The sequence below is a fragment of the Lacerta agilis genome, chromosome 10 (genome assembly GCF_009819535.1).
Source record: "Lacerta agilis isolate rLacAgi1 chromosome 10, rLacAgi1.pri, whole genome shotgun sequence".
Classification (NCBI taxonomy): domain Eukaryota; kingdom Metazoa; phylum Chordata; class Lepidosauria; order Squamata; family Lacertidae; genus Lacerta; species Lacerta agilis.
This window is the reverse complement of record NC_046321.1, coordinates 67,900,045-67,920,233: the sequence shown is the minus strand read 5'-3', so window position 1 is coordinate 67,920,233 and position 20,189 is coordinate 67,900,045. Positions and strand designations below refer to the sequence as shown.

The 20,189-nt window shown below is 43.0% G+C and overlaps 1 protein-coding gene across 1 annotated transcript; it reads left to right on the top strand.

Moving 5' to 3' along the window:
- Positions 1-5,944: 5,944 nt before the first annotated feature.
- On the top strand, positions 5,945-19,049 carry LOC117054585 (dystroglycan-like). The gene is given in 10 exon segments (XM_033163541.1): positions 5,945-6,008; positions 10,227-10,486; positions 11,477-11,712; positions 13,127-13,974; positions 13,977-15,224; positions 17,842-17,952; positions 17,955-18,119; positions 18,122-18,151; positions 18,154-18,198; positions 18,201-19,049. Coding segments are annotated over 10 exon segments (3,804 nt in total). The 3' UTR covers positions 18,998-19,049.
- The last annotated feature ends 1,140 nt before the right edge of the window (positions 19,050-20,189 follow it).

Here is a 20,189-nt window from a genome sequence, read left to right as displayed (position 1 = left end):
ACCTCCTGGCAAATAGGAAGGGAAGAAATGGAGGCAGTGAGAGATTTCACTTTCTTGGGTTCCATGATCACTGCAGATGGTGACAGCAGTCACGAAATTAGAAGACGCCTGCTTCTTGGGAGAAAAGCAATGACAAACCTAGACAGCATCTTAAAAAGCAAAGACATCACCTTGCCGACAAAGGTCCGTATAGTTAAAGCTGGTTTTCCCAGTAGTAATGTACGGAAGTGAGAGCTGGACCATCAAGAAGGCTGATCGCCGAAGAATTGAGCTTTTGAATTCTGGTGCTGGAGGAGACTCTTGAGAGTCCCATGGACTGCAAGAAGATCAAACCTATCCATTCTCAAGGAAATCGGCCCTGAGTACTCACTGGAAGGACGATCCTGAAGTTGAGGCTCCAGTACTTTGGCCACCTCATGAGAAGAGAAGACTCCCTAGAAAAGACCCTGATGTTGGGAAAGATGGAGGGCACAAGGAGAAGGGGACGACAGAGGATGAGATGGTTGGACAGTGTTCTCGAAGCTACTAACATGAGTTTGGCAAACTGCGGGGCAGTGAAGGATAGGCGTGCCTGGCATGCTCTGGTCCATGGGGTCACGAAGAGTCAGACACGACCGAACGACTGAACAACAACAACAAAGCCTTATCCTTCATGAATTTATCAATCAATGGCTACTAGCCACAGTGGCTACTGGACACAATGGTTATATTTTACCTCCACTGTTGGAGATACTTTGCTTCTGAATACCAGTTGTTGCTGTTGGTGAGAGGGTTGTTGTGCTCACATTCTGCCTGTGGCACTATGAGAACAGGACGCTGGATTAAATGGGACTCTGGCCTAATCCAGCAGGGTTCATTCCACACCTCATACAATATCTCTACCACTCAACCACTCGTACCCAAACCACTCACACTCAGCAACACTACAACCCACAAAGACTCACTCCTCACTCATATCCTTCCAAATGCTCCTGTTGGTAGCTGCTGGCTACCCAGTGTGGGTTACAGGTTGTTTGCTCTCCTGGCTTCCCAAAACTGTGCTGCCACTTACTGAATCAGCAACTGCAGTGAACCCCAAAATGGCACCCACTGAGGGAAGAAAGGGTGTGTGAAGAGCTACATCACAAACAAGGGGGGAATAAAGATCTACATTGGGAATAAGGGTGGGAGGAGACCAGCAGCAACACCTATTTGCCAGAAGGTCACTGTAGAGGTGGTATTTTGGGGGGGAGGGGTGCCAAGGAGAAGGTACTTCTGGCCTCCAATGAGTGCACTGCACTGTTGCTGCCACTGCAGCAGTGGCAATGGCAGCAGCAGGCGATGCGTTCCTTGGAGGCTGGATCTGCTGCCCCCTATGGGTGCAGCAGCCTTGGGTGCTCAGCATAGTGGTGGCGCAGTGGTGGAGCCAATCCAATGCACCGCACCAACATAGTGCTGAGCTCCCTGCTGCCTTGCCCCTTCACCTCTTGTGATGCAGCAGTGGAGCATGGTGTTGGGAAGCTGAGAGAGCAATACAGCCTCACAAAGACTGCACTGTCATCGACTACTGGTCCCTGTGATTGAGAGGAAGTGAAACTATTGGGCATGTCTAATTATTTTGTAACCTTTATCAAGATCTGTGGAAAGAGGACATTAAGCTCTGGCAACAGTGCATTCAGTCTTATAATAAATAAAAACCAGTAGCCTCGGTGTGAATTGCATTATTTACACAGCTTGGTTATTTGGGAGCAGAGGGTAAGATACAAATGAACCAATGTCATGTGTTGTCGACAGTGTTAAGACTAGGATCTGGTGGGCTCAGGTTCAAATCCCCCCTACAAAGCTCACTGAATAACCTTGAAAGTCACTCACCTACCTCACAGGGTTATGAAACTTGTTTGTTGGTGGAGGAGGAACCATGTATGTTTCATGAACTGAGAATGTCCCTATTTCCCCCACCCACTGAGCTGGGGCAGGAGAGGAGCCGGAGATTGTTCCGAGAGGTGAAGGGAGCACCCTTTGCCTCTGCATGGCCTCTCCGTGGTGCTTCTGCAGGCCTCCTTTGGGCAGCTTGCAGTGGCTGCTGAAGAGCCAGTGAGGAGGTCAAACGCTGCTGCTGCAGAAGCCCAGCCCTGTGTGATACACTGGCTCTGAGGGGCAGGTAGAGGGCAGGGGGAGGAAGGGGGAGCAGAGCAGAGTGCAAGGAGTTTTTTTAAAAAAAAAAAAAGAATGCTTTGTTCATCCGCGTCTAACTTTGCCTCTTTCTACAATTTATTTATTGGTGTGTGTTTTTCTTTTTAAATCTACCAAATAATAATAAAATAAAATCAGAATTAAGAGATTTTCTCAGGACAGTGGGGGGCATGTGGTGGCGGCCCTTGCTCTTCTTTCGATAGGAAATGATCAGTTGGGAGGGAATGAGAAATGTCCCTAATTTCTTCTGAGGAATGTTGGAGGGTATGTAATAAGACCTGGCAGAATGCAAACTGTGTGGGTGCTGCCTGTTTTAGAATAAAGCTGTGGGGCGGGGAGAAGAGAATGCATCTTGAAGGATGTCAAAAGATAAATTCTTGTCTTTCCTCTGGAAAGTGTTGTGTGGGGAGTGTTGCAACATTGTTCTCATTATCTCAGAGGAAGAAGGGGTAGAATTTGAAAGTCAAATAAATTGTATGGAGACAGATTCATTTAAAAAAAAATTAAGTACCCATATTGCAGCTTAAGGCATTGACTCTTCTGTCAAATGCACAATAGCAAGGGATGGTGAGAGTTTTAAGTTATGAACACTTGATTGAGACTACATTGTCAGCAACAGAAAGGCTACAGCCTCGGGGGCTGTTTAATCTTTTTCGGGAGAGAACAGGAGAGCTGCTGAATGCTACTGCCTGCCTTTCAGAGTTGTGGGGCAGGGCCACGAGGCCAGGTGAGGTGACTGTCTCAGGTGGCAGGGTCCACAGGGACAGCAGATCCCATTGCAGACCTTTATTCCTCCTTGTTCCTGAGGTAGAACTTCCCTCAGCCATTTTTCCTTGAAAGGAGGAGCACCGCTGGGTGGTTTGCTTCAGGTGCCAAAATGTATGGGGCCAGTCCTGGGCTGTGGGGAGAGGGGGACTGAGTCTGAAATGATGGCAATTACAGAATGTATTTTGATTATTGAGCACTGCGTCTCAGGCTGTGTACAGGGTACATAATACACCTTTCATGTGGGTGGGATGTGAGTGGCGCTGTGGTCTATATCAATGAGTCTCTTGGGCTTGCCGATTGTAAGGTCGGCGGTTCGAATCTGCACAACAGGGTGAGCTCCCGTTTCTCTATCCCAGCTTCTGCCAGCCTAGCAGTTGGAAAGCACACTGGTGCAAGTAGATAAATTAGGTACCTTTGCAGCGGGAAGGTAATGGAGTTGTGTATCGAGGACCTCAAGCCACCCCCAATGAATTAAACAGGAGACATAAATTTTGTTTGGGTTTTTGGCAATAATTTAGGCCACAACTTTATTTAAATACAAATTCGGTGAGTGGTTGCGTAGGCATTGGTTCAGACTACTGTCCTACTGGGACAGAGGCTGGCATACAGCCAGCAATTGGGAAAGTGCAACTGGGGAGAGTTAAGGAGCTGGGGTCAAACTACCCTCTCCCAGAGGTCCCGGGGGCTCGGCTACGGCCCTAACCCCTACCGGGGGTTCGGACAAAGCATAAGAGCCGCCGGATTCCTTTAACGGAATTCCCAGTATCATCATGATTCTGGATGTGGGCACTGCCCATCCAGCAATCCACACAGGAACCAATGCCTAACCGCCAACCTTACAAGTTGTGACAAGTTGCTACTGCAGTAGGTGAAAACCAAATGGCAACAGCCAATCAGCCAGATGGAAAAATTCCTACTGGGCCTCTGCCCCAAAAGCAGACGACCCCATGACAGGCAGTTGCAAGGTCAAGCAGAGGCCTAAGAAAAAAGAGGGGGGGCGGGATGGGTGATCAGAAGCTCACAGCCAAGAGAGAGATCACCCTGCGTGCAGAGGAATATAAAGGACGCTGGGCTGTCCATCACAAATTGCTACATCTAGCTTTGCCCAGCAACACCTCTTGACCCTATTGCAGCTAAGGCCGGCTGCCGGCCCCACCCCCATAGGACAGGGAAGTGTCTTGCCAGGTCCCGACCGCAACCTGTTGCTCTTACTCAAGGTAGAACCCGATTTCTCATTATCCTTTTAAATGCAAATTAGGCATGCTTACTATTAGCTGCCTCTTCTGTGACAATTTGAAGGGGAAGTGGAATGAAAGGAAGGAGTCTTGGTACAAAAGTCCTTCTTCTGCTCATACATAGGAGCCAACTCCTAGGGATCAAGGGGTCTTTGCCCCCCTGAAATATTTGCGAGGGCTGCCCCCCCAAAAGTTAAACCATTCAAATGGTGTGTGCACACCACATCATGTGATCGATTGTGCAGGGTGGGGCTTGCCTTATAGTATCATTTTTGAAGAAGTGCCCTTTGCCACAGCTAGTCAGCCACTCTTTTTGACTGCTGGATCATGAGGTGAAGGAGAGGAAATTAGGAGGAGCTTTTGGGGGTGGTGGAAAGAAAACCTTTGCTAAGTTTTACAGACATACATCATTTGTAGTTGGTGAGCTGCATGTGCATCTGTTTGTCTTGGGTCAGGCTGTGCTGCTTCTCTTGATCTGCCACCTTATGTCACCAATGAGGCCACACTGCCCTGCACTGCAGAAACACTTGGAGAAAACCTTCCACTAACCATTCTGCATTCATAAAAAGCTCAATTCATCTGTGCCTGGCTGGGGGGGGGGGTTATTACTGGCATTATCATCTACTCTTTGCTCTCAGCTGATGAAATGCATGTTGCAATGGTATGCCCATAAAAATACTCAGGTAGATGGATTCTCCTCCTCCTCTGTAGCCTGCTAAAAGCATATGACACTTCTCAGCCTCCTGTCAGATAATAGCATCTCACTCTGAAGGAAGCCCAATCAAAATCACCTTAGCCTTAATCGGTTTTATTGATCATTAAACCCCAGAGTCACCAGGTCTGCTGGATTTTAACAAGCGCCTCACAAGAGAGCGCCTTAAATCAAAGCTGTATGATGACTTTCGGAAGAAGTTCAAAAGATTCTTGTTTTCTAGCTTTTACTTCATTTAAGCCTGTCAGCCTTCCGTTTAGATGAGTTTTGTCAAGATTTGTCAGGCACCTGGTGCAGACTGTTGTAAAAATGTGGCCATCTGTGTGGCTTAGGCCTAGAGCTGGAGTAGATTTTCATGGCATTTTGGTTCCTGCATCAAAATATGTGCTTTCTACTGTATAGGTATTTCATCAGATCAGTAGACAAGTTGTGGAAAAAATTGACCCAGGTGTTGGTTTTTATATCTGTATTACTATTGTCTGTATTCGCATTAGGGTAAAGTAACTGCCTTTCTGTTCCAGAAGGAACAGCTACTATTGGTTCATTTAAGCTGCTGTATTTGGATCCTCAGTCTTATTGGTTCCCACCAAAAGGTAGCTTTGTGATTGCTTGAGATTGTTCCCTCCGAAATGTATCCTTTCTAGCCAGTCTTCTGTCCCTATAAATGTAGCCTCCCTCTCCTCAGTCTCCAGTCTTGTTTGCCTGAATAAAGAATGTTACATGAAGAAGCTGTCTCCTGCCTGCTATGTCAGAGTGCTGAAATCAGAGCCACAACACCAACCATAGGTGCCAACTTGCACCCCAGATTGCGGGGGGGGGGGCAGTATTGTGTGTGATGTGACATTGTGATGTCACACGTGTATGACGCCAGGCTCCATGCTTGGCCTCCCACCACCAGCACCAGCACCCCATGCCTACAGACACAACCTAGACTGCTGCCACTGCCTACCTGCCTCCCACCACCTTACCTTCGCAACTAGGCCAAGGCTTCCACCTCCGCCGCAAGGCCTCCGTTGAAGCCTGCCACAGAGAGAAGTGCAGCCCAGCTTCCAGACGTATGTCTGCAGATGTAGCAGACCTCAATGGAGGCCTTGCAGTAGAGGTGGAGGCCTTTGTGGGTGGTGGGTGGGGTCCTCCTGCCACCGCCACAGGCCGGGGAGCTGCTTCCCCTCTGTGGAAGGTGAAGGAGCCACCATGTTCCTGGCTTGTGTGATCATGTGACGACAGGTTGGAAATGAGGGGGCTCGGCTCCCAGTGAATTAAAAATAGGGGTCTGAAAGGGGCTAAGCCCCTAGGAGTCAGCATCCCAGACCCAACCCATCCACGCAACCACATGCAGATAACCTAACCTAACCCTAACATTACCGCTAACGCTAATTCAAACCCAACCCAAACCCCAACGCTGATGCTAACCATAACTCAAACCCAACCCTAACCTTAACCCTAATGTGAACCCGAACCTGAACCCAAACTTTAACCTGAGACTTAACACTAACGTTAACAGTAACACTAACCCAACCTGAATCCTAACCTTAACCCTAACCCTAACCAACACTAATGCTAACCCTAACTCAAACCCAAACCTAAACTTACCCTAACACAAACCTGAACCTGAACCCTAGACTTAACACTAACACTAACACTAACACTAACCTAACACTAACTCTAACCCTTACCCTAACTCTAGCACCAATGCTAACACTAGTGCTAACCCTAACTCAAACCCAACCTGAACCCTAAACTTAACCCAAACCAGAACCAGAACCACACCCTAAACCTAACTCAAACCCAACCCTAACCTTAACTGGAACGGGAACCAGAACCACAACCTTAACCCTAATGCTAACCCTAACCCTAACTCAAACACAAACACAAAACTGAACCCGAAGCACAACTGTAATGGTTACCCTAACCCTAAATTAACCCTAACCCTAACTGTAATTGTAACCCTAACTCTAACCCTAACCCTAACTTTAACCCTAACTCCAACTAAGTTTGTTCTTGGTATGAGCTTTCGTGTGCATGCACACTTCTTCAGATATGCACATGAAAGCTCATACCAAGAACAAACTTAGTTGGTCTATAAGGTGCTACTGGAAGGTTTTTTTTAATTTTTTGTTTTGTTTTAACCCTAACTCAAACCCAACCATAATCCTCAACCTGTGCTCTCTCTTTTTTACAACACTTTGCCCCTTTTTGCAGTTGTGTTTTTTTGTTTTTGTTTTTGTTTCTTGTTATTTGTTTATTGTGGTGTTGCTTCATTTCACAGGTTTTTAGTAGGCTTTTGTCTTTATTAGTTGTTTTTTTGCTTTCTGGTGAATTTGCTTTTTTGTCATTTCATAATAATTTTGCTTTTCCTTCAGTTTGTATTTCTTTGGGTTTCTGGTAGTTCTGCTTCTTTGCAATTCATTTTTGCATTTCTTGTGTTTTGGCTTGGTTTAGGGGGGTTATCAAATCTCATAAAATTTAAGAAATACCACAAGAAACACAAAAAACAATAAATATTCCCAAAATGTAGCAATACCAGAAAAAAACATGAAAAACAAGCCAGATCAAGGGGAAAGAAACAATTCACCAAAACCCCCAGAACTGATCAAAGTAAAAGAAGCAAAACAACGAAATGGAAGAAACAAGCAAAATCACCCTAAATTAAGCAAATCAGCAGAAACCAAAAGAAGCAGCAAAGCCACAAGAAACTGGAAACAAATATAAAAAACAACAAGCAGGCAACTTATTCAAGTCCAAAATCACTACAAACCCCGATATTAACCAACACTTAGCATATTCGTTTTCACTGGTTCTTTGGTTTCTGGTGAATGTGCTTCGTTTGGGGTTCGTCTTCTGCTGGTTTCATTTTCCATTTATTAGCCTTTTTTGCACCTTTGCTTTATTGCTTCTTTTGAGAAGTTTTGTTTTTGCATTCTGGTGTTAATACTCATTAGACATTTCTGGTAGTTTTGTTTCATTTCGGGTGGTTTTCCTTTTTTCTTGGGATTATCAAATCTCATAAAAATGAATCACGCTGGTAGGCCTATGCTTTAGAACTGCTAGGCTGGCAGGAGCTGGGACAAAGCAACGGGAACCCCAAGAGGCTTAGTGGTTTAAACCAAAGTGCCACCCGCATCCCTAGTCTCAACAACAACAACCGACTTGTAAAATTGTTATATGGAAAAATACGAGAGAGACATTGCATTACCTATGTAAATCAAGAAAATCTTTAATAATAAAAATAGGTACTGCAGCGGAGGGAAGGTAAACGGCATTTCTGTTTGCTCTGGCACTCATCACAGTGTTGCATGTGCCAGAAGTAGTTTACTCGTGCTGGTCACATGACCCGGAAAAGCTGCTCTCTCGGCCTGAAAGCGGAGATGAGTGCTGCACTCCAGTCAAACTAGAAGGACAGATCCTGAAGTTTAGGCTCCAGTACTTTGGCCACCTCATGAGAAGAGAAGACTCCCTAGAAAAGACCCTGATGTTGGGAAAGATGGAGGGCACAAGGAGAAGGGGACGACAGAGGATGAGATGGTTGGACAGTGTTCTCGAAGCTACTAACATGAGTTTGGCCAAACTACGAGAGGCAGTGAAGGATAGGCGTGCCTGGCGTGCTCTGGTCCATGGGGTCACGAAGAGTCGGACACAACTGAATGACTGAACAACAACAACAACAACCATCCAGGGGTCCTTTATCTTTAATTAGCTTAAAGGGCTGGTTTACTTGCTCGGGATGAGCTTATGTCTTTAGTCTGAATCACATACAAAAAATCATTGACAGTGAAATAATTAATTCTGTCTTCCCGGGACTGTTACAGGAAAATGGATTCCGCCCCAGAAGGGAGCTTGCAATGCCCCGGAGAGAGCGCTCGGTGGTTCAGCTCTTACCAGCATACAAAAAACAGAGAGCAGACCAAGGGCTTCACAAAAGCAAGGTGGTTTATACCCAAAGAATATTCTGTTGCAACAGAGGTTCAGCACCGATGGAGTGAAGAACCCCAAACAAATGACATGCGGTGACTTTTATACAATTTATACGGGAAAGGCGCGAAGTGGCAGAGACAACAAAAGGGGTGTGAGGTGATGAGGTAAGTGGTATCTTTGGAAGTTGGGGGTGTGTGTCATTTTTGCCATGACATTGATCAATGTGTGTTGTTTGGATTTCTGTTTACTTTTAGCCTTGATTAATTAAGTCTGTTCTTCCTTTAATCTACAGGATGAAGCCAGTATTTCTATGCACATCAAAGCCCGGATTATCACCGGCTGGAGATCTATTTGACACTTGTCCCTCCTCTTAAATAAATGGTTTTTCCCTATAGACATTGTTTGTTGTATAATTTCTGGTGTAACCTCTTGCAAGCCCAGTAGATGGCACTGCAGGAGCAGAAGATTATGACAGTTCAACCCTCGAACGGGAATAGTAATTATCATTAGAGTGGTCTAAGCAAGTTCCAACAGTAAAATATGTTCCTATAAATTTCTTTGTTACATATAACAAAAGTAGATACTTATTTTCTACAGGCATATAAAAATACAGGCTACTGGTAAAAAGAGTACAAAAAGAATACATTCGATTTAAAATGGGGTTCAAGGATACACTTTGTTGCATTTATTTCTGCAGAACCTATAATACAATTCTACTGATAGTGAAAGGGTTTTTCTTGCAACTAATATACATGTTGCAGTAAGATGCAGAACAGAGAAAGAGAAACCTTATAAGGGTTTGAATATTTTAGAAAGGGAACACATTCTGGAGCTGGTTCGTTTTCCTTCAGTGGGGACTTCTTCTTCAAAGCACAGAGGTGAGAAGGAAGAAGGCGAATTCTTTCAAAGATGGATAGATAGTCACATACTGTGGAGGGGGGTGGTATTCTCCCCTCTCTGTTCATGACTTCTAACATGGCTTCTCTCATGTCAAGGAAGCAAGTGTCTTTTAGGCATTTGGTATTGTCCTCCATGTTATATTCCCTGTTCATTGGGTGCGCTCTTACAATGACAGTGAACCGCTAAACTAAATGGACTTGAGGGTCTTTGTTTGTTCGTTTTGTTTTGAAGCTGCTAGTTGAAGACCCCCCTCAGGGAGCCCTAGTATAGCATTTCATCTCCCAGATACCAAACTGGCCTTCTTCATCATTAGGAGAGAGATGAACTGGGGAAACACCATCATAACCTCTTAAGGAAACACGTTAGGATGATTCTCAAGTAAAGAAACCTTATGTAAGTCTTGTATGGGTTTCAAATGATCCTGCCTTGTTAACTTTTAACAATGCTTTATTTTTCTACAGTTCTGACCTTTGTGATGAGACAACCACATCCACCTTCCTTGATTATTACACAGCCTGTCTAAGAATGGCTGCCTCAGACAGCCCCCTGTGACATTTGTCTTTCCTCAGGTGCCACTTTGCTGCTGCAGAGGCAAATTCCGATGGCTCTGTCCTTGCTCTTCACCCTGGTATATCTCACCACAATCAGGCCTGCTGTTCTGCATAGGACATGTGAAGAAATACAGACTTTGCAAGGAGTTCAAGATGCAAGAGCAGTTGCGGGGAGAGTTTTTTCTTATCCCATATCACCATTTGCTTTCCAAGGGAAAATAACTCACTACAAGGTAATGTAACACTGCTGGCAATATTTCTGTCTGGTACCAGTCACAGTATTTAAATGGTTTTGTTCAGTTGTAAAATATGCTGTAAAATATGGTGTTTCCTGCTTCGCAGGGGGTTGGACTGGATGGCCCTTGTGGTCTCTTCCAACTCTAGGATTCTATGAAAACAGCAGGGCATGGATGCCCTTTAAAGAGGGAAATGGGGGGTCATTTCTCCCTGTATGCTTATACCACAGGAACACCTATATTTTTGGTCAACCTGTTGGTTATGCACAGTGAATTAGTATTGTTCTAATTAATTCAATGGTTGTTTGACTTGTGTCAATAACACCAATGTAGTTTTTATGAGGTATAAATACAAAATTATAACAACTGCTTCTAAAATATGCAGGTTTTTTTTGAAATTATCAGCATGATTCTTATCTCACAAATGCATACTTGGAAATAAAGCCCACAGTGTTCACTGAGGCTTGCTCCCTTACAAGTATATTAATTATATCCAAGAGTGTTCCTTTACATCTTGCTGAGAAACTTGCACTCCCGTGTGTAAAACCTGAAATGGCAGCCCTGCTTCAGGTGAGTTGTCCAAACAACCACATCTTAACCACTAGATGTGGTAACTCTGACTTCTGATGAGGAAGCATCTGACTTCTGCTGGTGCATCTTTTAAATAAACAAAACTGGTAGTGTATGAAAACTGTAAATTGGTGGGGGGAGCATTTGAAATTAACTCATATTCTTCCCTTTATGACTATTTGATGGTCTGCTCGCAATACATCTAGTTTGGCTGTGAAAAATCTAACTTCTAGTTGTTCAGAGTATTATGGGGACTGAGCAATCTTCCTTTGTTCTAGAAATTGCTTGTTATTGACCAGAATGACTGGTAGATGTTTCCTGAATGGGAGCTAATGAGTAGGAAATAGCTGGCTGTGAAAGACCTGTATTAGTTGTCCTGCTATGGTGTCCCACGTCTTTTTTTTTTTAATTAAACAGGTTACTCTGGCTAGTGGTTCAGCTTTACCAAAGTGGTTGGAATATAACCCTAACACAAAAACTCTTCAAGGACTGCCAATGGTGGAGGAGAGTGGAGAATACCATCTAACTATAGTTGCATATGGACAGTCTTGTGGCTGGAAAACACCAACAGCTGGTGCAAACTTTGCAATTCATGTTCACAATGGTGCTCTTGTCCATGAAAAGGAAGTGGTCGCAGACCAACAGCATGACAGGTAAGTTGCAGCAATTTCCAAAAAAGAATATATTTGAAATTTATCATTATTTATGATGATTATGATTATGAGAGCCAGTGTGGTGTAGTGGTTAAGAGCGGCAGACTCGTAATCTGGTGAACCGGGTTCGCTTCCCCGCTCCTCCACATGCAGCTGCTGAGTGACCTTGGGCTAGTCACACTTCTCTGAAGTCTCTCAGCCCCACTCACCTCACATAGTGTTTGTTGTGGGGGAGGAAGGGAAAGGAGAATGTTAGCCGCTTTGAGACTCCTTCAGGTAGTGAAAAGCAGGATATCAAATCCAAACTCTTCTTCTTCTTCTATTTCGTTTATTCTGAAGTGTGTGTGTGTGTGTAACATATTCAGAACAAAGCTGGAAAAAGACACAGGTCGGATCCAAGGTTCCATCAGCAAAACAAGGCCCTCTTAGGTCTCATCTCCCCCTTCTCCCTGCAGCCCCCTTATACCTGCCATCTGCTCTGGAGGGTTGGGGGACCCTCTGAAAGAGAGTGAGAAGCAGCAAAGATGACTGCAGAAAACCAGGGAAAATATAAATCACCTCCCTTCACTTCTGTTCAGAGAACCTCTGCTGGGTCCAAGCTCTTTCCTCAAACAGAAATACACATTTCGTAGATATTAAATAACATTAGAGATAAAATCAGTGCCCTTGGCATCCCTTAGAATAACTGCCAGGGGGTGAAAAACACTCTGCCAGCCGACTAGGAGTGCCTTTTCCATCTGGGGTTGTTTGTGGACCAGGATAACTTGACCACAGTAGTCCAGGCACTGGTAACTTCAAGTTTAGATTACTGTACTGCAGTGCACTCTAGGCGGAGCATCTCTTGCAATTGGTTCAGAAACTGCAGTTAGTGCAGAGTGCTGCAACACGACTGCTGACAGGAGCAAGACAAAAGCATATTTACACCTCTGCACAAAGGTCTACACTGGCTGCTGATCTGTTCCCGGCCCAAGTTAAGGGTTTTTCTATTGGTGCATAAAGCCCTTAACAGCTGGGGGAGAGTTTGCTTGAATGATTCCCTTGCCCTTTATGTACCTACTCAACTACTTTGACCTACAGAGCTTGCATTATTACAAGTGCCATATAATATTCATTCCACAGTTGTAAGGAGTCAGTTGTAAGGACAGCACCTATGCCTAAGAACTCCCTGCCTGTTAACATTAGGCAGGGACCCTCACTATATTAATTTAGACGCCCACTACAAACTTTATTTCAACAAGCCTATTCAGATATATAATCTACCATTTGATTTTACATTTCGCTGACTTGAACTGCATATTTTATTTTGCTTTATGTATACTGTATTATTATGCTGTTTATATATATTTTCTAAATAAGTAAGATAACCCTTTTTAATGCCAAATTATTTTAATAGCACATGTTTTGGGGCTTTCAGTATCTGTTCTGCAGCACTGTGTGAAAGGGGAATGTCGGTCACCTTTGCTGAGATTATAATTCATACAGAAAATTATTTAGAAATTCAAAAGCGACTAGATCTAGTTTGCACCATGGCAGACTATCTCCATTTGCATCCCTCTTCATTGACACTTGCTTCATTTGAAAGCTCATTTAATAAACACTATTGGAATCTAACCATATTAGCTGAAGACATTCAATATCTCAACACTATGAAAAAGCATTGTGTTGGAATCCAGTGGCCAGTTGGGTTTGGAGTGTTCACTATGCTTTATGAATTAGTACAAATTCTACAACACAATATGGTGTCAAACCATCTCTCACAGCTGTTGGGGTATGAAATTGCTGGCTGGAGAATACTTCAAAAAGAAGGCAATGGAAAAAATCACTTAGGAAAGCGGCAGAGGAGGCAATTAATGGCCACTCCTGGACTCGTACTGAGACCAACCAAAATAGAGTCTTTAACAATTTTGTCAACTACTATGGTATACACACAGTCTGTTAAAATACCTAGTGAGAATTCATCACCTTTGTATGAAGCTGTAAAAGAAGTTATCCCCACTTACATGGATGCCTTAGGGTCCACAGCCATTCACATGTTACTGAACGGTCAGATTAAAACACAAGTATCTGCCATTTTCCAGTCTCTTTCTTCTGAACTTTCACCTTCTCTGATATCACCATCAACAGAATTTGAGGGTAAAGTGGCTTCCAGAACACCAACAATACTGGAGGAACTACAGTCTCAAGTGCCACAACAAAATGTCTATTCTATGCCTAAAAAATCCAAGCCAAAGCACAATTCCACAGTATATTTTTAGACTTTCCTGTGCCAATGAGCAAAACCCAGATCTCAATACCTGCTCGCAACATGGAAACTTCAGTTTCACCAGATGTAACTGCTTCTAGAACAGCATCTCTAGCATACTCAGGGGAATTTGCAAGAAGTCTCGATTATACAGGCCCATATGCACAGCTAACAGCATCTGGATTACTATCTAAAGACACCATATATGTTGCGAATCTTCCTCTAACATCCATGTCAACACTGATGAATTTAAGAGCATCATCTAGAGTCCTATTTTCCAATGTTGTAGTTTCTCTGCTCTCATCAGATAGTAGCTACGAGATTCAAGACCTGGTCAGCAACTACAAACATGCCTCAGAGTCATTTATGTCTTTACCACAAGCTACAATGCTGATTGATGTGCCCAGCAGGAATATAGGCTTCAATTTGATTGGTATCACATCACTGGGCATAAGTGGTGCTTCTGCCCACAAATTTAGACTGCCAGTCAACACAAGTCCATCTCAGTTCTATTACAATAACAATGCTTCAGCTTTGCCAATGCACAGCAGTCAGCAATTCAGGATATCCCCATTTGTCCATTCACTAGAATTTGGATTTCTATCAAGAACAAGCAACACCCCAGCAATGGCTCCTCCCTGTTTATCATTATCAAAACCAGCAGAATCCCCTGTATCATTTGGACATAGTAATATGCTACCAATGGGGGAAAATTTGTCTGAAAGGACACAGGTTAGCCCACAGGTAATTAAAATATACACGCTTGCATCAGAGTCTTTTATGACTGTTCCAGAGACAGACAAACTTTTAATTTCAAAAACCAAACTATTAGCTCCTACCACATCCCAGATGGACACTCTCCTGTGGGAAACACAACATTTAATTTATGATGCATCATCCAGTGCTTCGATTTCAAGCAGCAGACTCCGTGAAGGTGACCCATCTTATAAAATGAGTCAATCATCATTCAAGCATTCTTATGATGCTTTGCTGCCTACCTGGTCTACAGAATTTGCTGTCACCCCCGAGTTACCTTTTTCTACAGATGAAATTGCCTCTTATGACAGCAATGCTGTTAGAACTCCTAAGCCATGCTTCGATGCTTTACAACTAGACACAAGTGATCTAAGCTTGGATAGCTCATTTGGAACCAAAATTAACTTCCAAATTACCAGGGACTTAACTTTAGAACTGCTGGAAAAGTCAACTATTACTTCCAATAAAGATATGTCCAAACAAACTGGATTCTATGTCACTACTTTATACCAAGGTAAGCTATTAATATTGGTGTGTCAAATTTTGATCCAATGTGAGTAACTTGCACCAGGTTTCATTTGTATTGTTACTACTGCTACAACCTCAATTTATGTATATACCACCTTTTGACCACCCCCCCCCATGACTAGCATAATAAAAGAACAAAATGTACAGTATAGTTTAATTAGTAAGCAAAAGACAATAAGCAAACAAAATGACAGCCAAATCTCCATATAGAAGGGCAGTAAGAAGAAAGCGTTCCCGAGCTAAAGGGTTAAAAGGCACTTAGCTAAAAGGTACATTCTAGACTTAAAAATCTAGACAATGAGAAATATTCAGAAGTGTGCCCTAGTTCAAAGAATTAAGGGGCACTCACAACGACTCCCATTCTAAATAATTTTCAGGGGTTTGGCCCAAATAACCTTAGTAATTAACAGTTGCCCAAGAACATTTTAAACAAACAAAAATAAAACTAGGAATACTAGCAATATTAACAGTTGCCACAAAAAGGATGAAGAGACCCACACTCTACCCCATGCTTTCTAGGTGAGTAAAGTCTCCCAAGAGCTTAGGATAAATAGGGTGCAACTCTTGCCTTTGGGCCAACACAAGGTGAGGCCTCTCACACAGCAGCTGATTAGTCTCCATTTTGTGGTACGGTAAAATGGGACCGTTTCTCCTCAGCTGCTACACCTCCGGCCTTTCAGGGGAAATAGCTGTCAAGATGACACAACACATAGGTTTACACAGAGAGGTTTCGAGGTTTCATGAGTCACATGACTATTTTTGACACTGCAGTTTTTACCAGTTTAATGTGATTTTAATTATGTTTAAATGGTTTTATTAAGTGTGTGCTTAATGCCCTGACATACAGACGAGGAGCAGTAAATACACATCCATTCTCACCTCACCTCAGATGTTAACAAGTCACTCCCCATTGGTATATTGTATACTTTCAAATTATTTTACCCATTTCATGGCTGTTTGAACTTGTGGTAGCATTACTGTAATAAAACCAATTACCTTGAGTAAGCAAAAGCTTTCTTCTCTCAGTTCAAGTGAAATGCTTAGTTATGTTTGTTTCACATTTCTGTCAACAGTCTGTAGTCAGTTACAGGTAGGTAGCAGTGTTGGTCTGCCATAGTCAAAACAAAATAAAAAATAAAAATAATCCTTCCAGTAGCACCTTAGAGACCAACTAAGTTTGTTCTTGGTATGAGCTTCCGTGTGCATGCACACTTCTTCAGATATCAGGTACTTGATTACTTTCTCAAAAATAACTCATGTCAGACCAATCTGATTTTTTTTTTTTTTTTTTTGGATAGAATTACAAACTTGGTGGATATGGGGAATGCCTTGATTACAGTAAAGCTTTTGGCAAAGTCCCCCACAATATTCTCACGAGGAAGCTGGTAAAATGTGGGTTGAAGTATTAGGTGGATTTGTAGCTGGTTGACTGACCGAACACAAAAAGTATTCATTAATGGTTCCTCGTCATCCTGGGAAAAAGTTACAAGGGGGTGCCACAGGGTTCTGTCCTGGGCCCGTTGTTCAACATATTTACTTGGATGAAGGAACTGAGGTGATGCTAATCAAATTTGGAGATGACAAAAAACTGGGAAGGGTAGCTAATGCTGCAAAAGACAGAATCAAAATTCAAAATGACCTTAACAGATTGGAGAATTGGGCACACGCTAACAATAGGGACAAAAGGAAGGAAGGAAGGAAGGAAGAACCAGATGAACAAATATAGGATGGGGGACATCTGGCTTACTACCAGTACACGTGAAAAGGATCTAGGGACCTTGGTGGACCACAAGCTGAACATGAGTCAACAGTGTGATGCAGCAGCAAAAAAGTGAATACTATTCTAGGCTGCATCAACATAAGTATAGTGTCCACATCAGGGGAAGTCATAGTACCACTCTATTTTGCCTTGGTCAGACCACACCTGGAATATTGTGTCCAGTTCTGGGTATCTCAGTTTAAGAAGGATGTTGACAAGCTGGAACGTGTGCAGAGGGCAACTAGTATAATCGAGGGTCTAGAAGCCAAGCATTATGAGGAGCTGGGTGTGCTTAGCCTGGAAAAGAGGAGACTGAGAGGAGATATGATAGCCATCTTCAAATATCTAAAGGGCTGTCACATGGAAGAAGCTTGTTTTCTCCTGCTCTGGAGCGTAGGACTTGAACCAATGGCTTCAAGTTACAAAAAAGGAGATTCCAAGTAAACATACGGAAAAACTTTCTGACAGCAAGAGCTGTTCAACAGTAGAATGGTCTCCCTCAGGAGGTGGTAGACTCTCCTTCCTTGAAGGTTTTTAAGCAGAGGTTGAATGGCCATCTGTCATGGATGCTTTAGCTGAGATTCCTGCACTCCAGGGTCCCTAAAGATTCTATAATTCTATGGTGTGTATGCAGCAGAATTGAAGTGGCCAGAATTACACCTAGGATGATCCACCTGAAGCAGGCGGCCAGCTGTCTTAGTGGGGGTGAGTCACTAGGCCTATCTCAGAAAAATTCTGTGAGATAAATTGACATAAATATTTTACAAATTCCTTTTGTCATTTTTTGTCAGACTACTGAAAACTTGGTTTTTATATTTCCTCTGTTACCTTCACTCCTATGTAGGTCCAATAAACACCTCCCCAAGAGTTGTTAATGCCATTAAGTGGATAACAGCAACAATTGGACACAATTTTTCCTTTTCAGTACCTCCAGACACATTTTATGACCAGGAAGATGAAATACAACCCAGCTGACCCTTGGAATAAACCCAGCCGATGGTTCACCAACAGGTTCAGAAAGCTGGTTGCAGTTTAATTCAGATTATCAAACCATTTATGGTTACCCACTTGATCACGATTTTCAGTACTCACCTCAGGAATTTTTACTCTTTGCCACTGATTCAGAGGGCTGAGGACATCCGATACCCTCACATTGTACTACTCAGGCCAACCACTATCCCATGTCATACTTATACCATAAGAACAAAAATAGTTACCACTCCTTTCTGAGAGACAGGGTTAGAGTTAACTTGTTTTTTGAGAAGCTTTCCAAGTATTTGATTGCTGGCTGTCCTGGCAATATGATACTACTTGATCTCAAATCTGGTTCCACTGTGATCACCTGGTACAACAGCTGTTTCTGTACAAGGACCAGCGGATGTGCAAGGGATGAAATCCAGGGTGTGCTGAGGAAACTAAGAGTACCTGGTGGAAATATAAATCCACATTTTGTTGAGGCAATGTTGCCAGCCTACAAAATTGATCAAATTGAAGAAGTTGCTTTTGGTGGAATCTGTTCACCAATCACAAAACCAGTGAATGAATCCCTGATATCAAACAGCACCTTGGCTACATTTGACAACCATTCCTGGATAAGAAACATTTTTACTTCCTTGTTAATAAGTGTATGCATTACAATTATAGTGACTCTGATAGTTGCCTTCCACTGCTGTAGACATCCTAAAAAAATAACTGGATTACAATCTACAACATCTCATGGAAGACCCTTCTTCAGCTACATTGATTTGGAAATGGATATTCTGAAATCCCGGAAGTCACCAATGCTTGAACAAGAGATCCCACCATCAGCTCAGTTGTGGTTGCCTGTTCCAACACCTCCCCATCAGCATATCTACAGAACAGACAGAAATCTTGTTGCCTCAGGTCTACCTCCACCACCAAAATACAGACTACCACCATTTTATGGAATGCAAGAACCTAGTCAGACTCACCAGGATGCTAGTCCCAGAAGGTATTGTCCCAAAGCTAGCCCATACTGAGAATGCTATTCTGGGAGGGGCGGATTTTTTCATTCTTATATAGAATTATATAGGAATTATTAATGATTATTAATGAAGCTAAAGAAATAACAAGTACAACAGATTTAGATACAAAATCCCACTACATGAGGCAATGTGTTTATTGTAAACACAAATATCTGCCATGTACAGAAAGCCTAGAAAAAACACAAGCTGCTTTTTCACAGGCAAGGACACCAATAACAATGACAAACACCACCACTTCCACTTGTTTTATCTCTTATATAATCCCTGGGACAATAAAACAGTATTCCCAGTGGTACTGTAGATGTGTTAATGATTATGTTATTTTCTTAAGATTTATGTAGATAGTTATTGGCAGAACACTTAAATGTTATGAATCAAAGCTAGGAAATGCTTTTTTAAAGTGTCAGTTTTTTATGATAGTGTGGCAGCTGCTGTTCCATGGTTTCATCCATCCCATGTCAATCTAGTAACCTTAAGAATATAAAATCATCGCACAGGAAGAACTATGCCAATATTGCCTCCTCTCATCCAACCTGAGCATAACAGACTTTCCCACACAACTGCTTTCTTCTGATGTAATTTTGACATGTGATTGAAGGAACAGGAAGAAAGAAACTATGTCACTTAAGAACCAATCCTTTAAATAAGCTGTAACAACATGACAGATGCTGTAGACATTAACTGTTTTCTCTTGCCTAGATGGTGTCAAATAAATAATGGCAGACCACAGTTCAAATCCCCAGTTGGTCATTAAGCTCACTGGGTGGTCTTGGGAGAGTCATAAAACTCTTCACCTAGCCGAACTCACAGGGTTGTTGCAAGGATAATATTGAGGTGGCAAGAGCCATGCATGCCACCCTGAGCTGGAGGAATACAAATGCAATAAATAAAAGAAATTAACTTCTTACTAGCTTCATGTGCAGCAACTTGATCTGTAGACACTGGCAGACGTTAACTCTCTCATAGCCATTAAAGGTTTAGATTACTGCTGAGATGGAGAACCCATGGCCCTTCAGCTGTTGTGGAACGACTCACTGTGCTGGCTGGGGGCTGCTGGGAGCCATGACTCCAACAACTAGAAGGCCACAGCTTCCTCACCAATGCAATACTAATGTCTGCTTTTAGAAGCACAGGAGAAGGCCAGACTTGTGCTTGGGATGAGCTAGCCATCCTTAGTCTTTTCTTG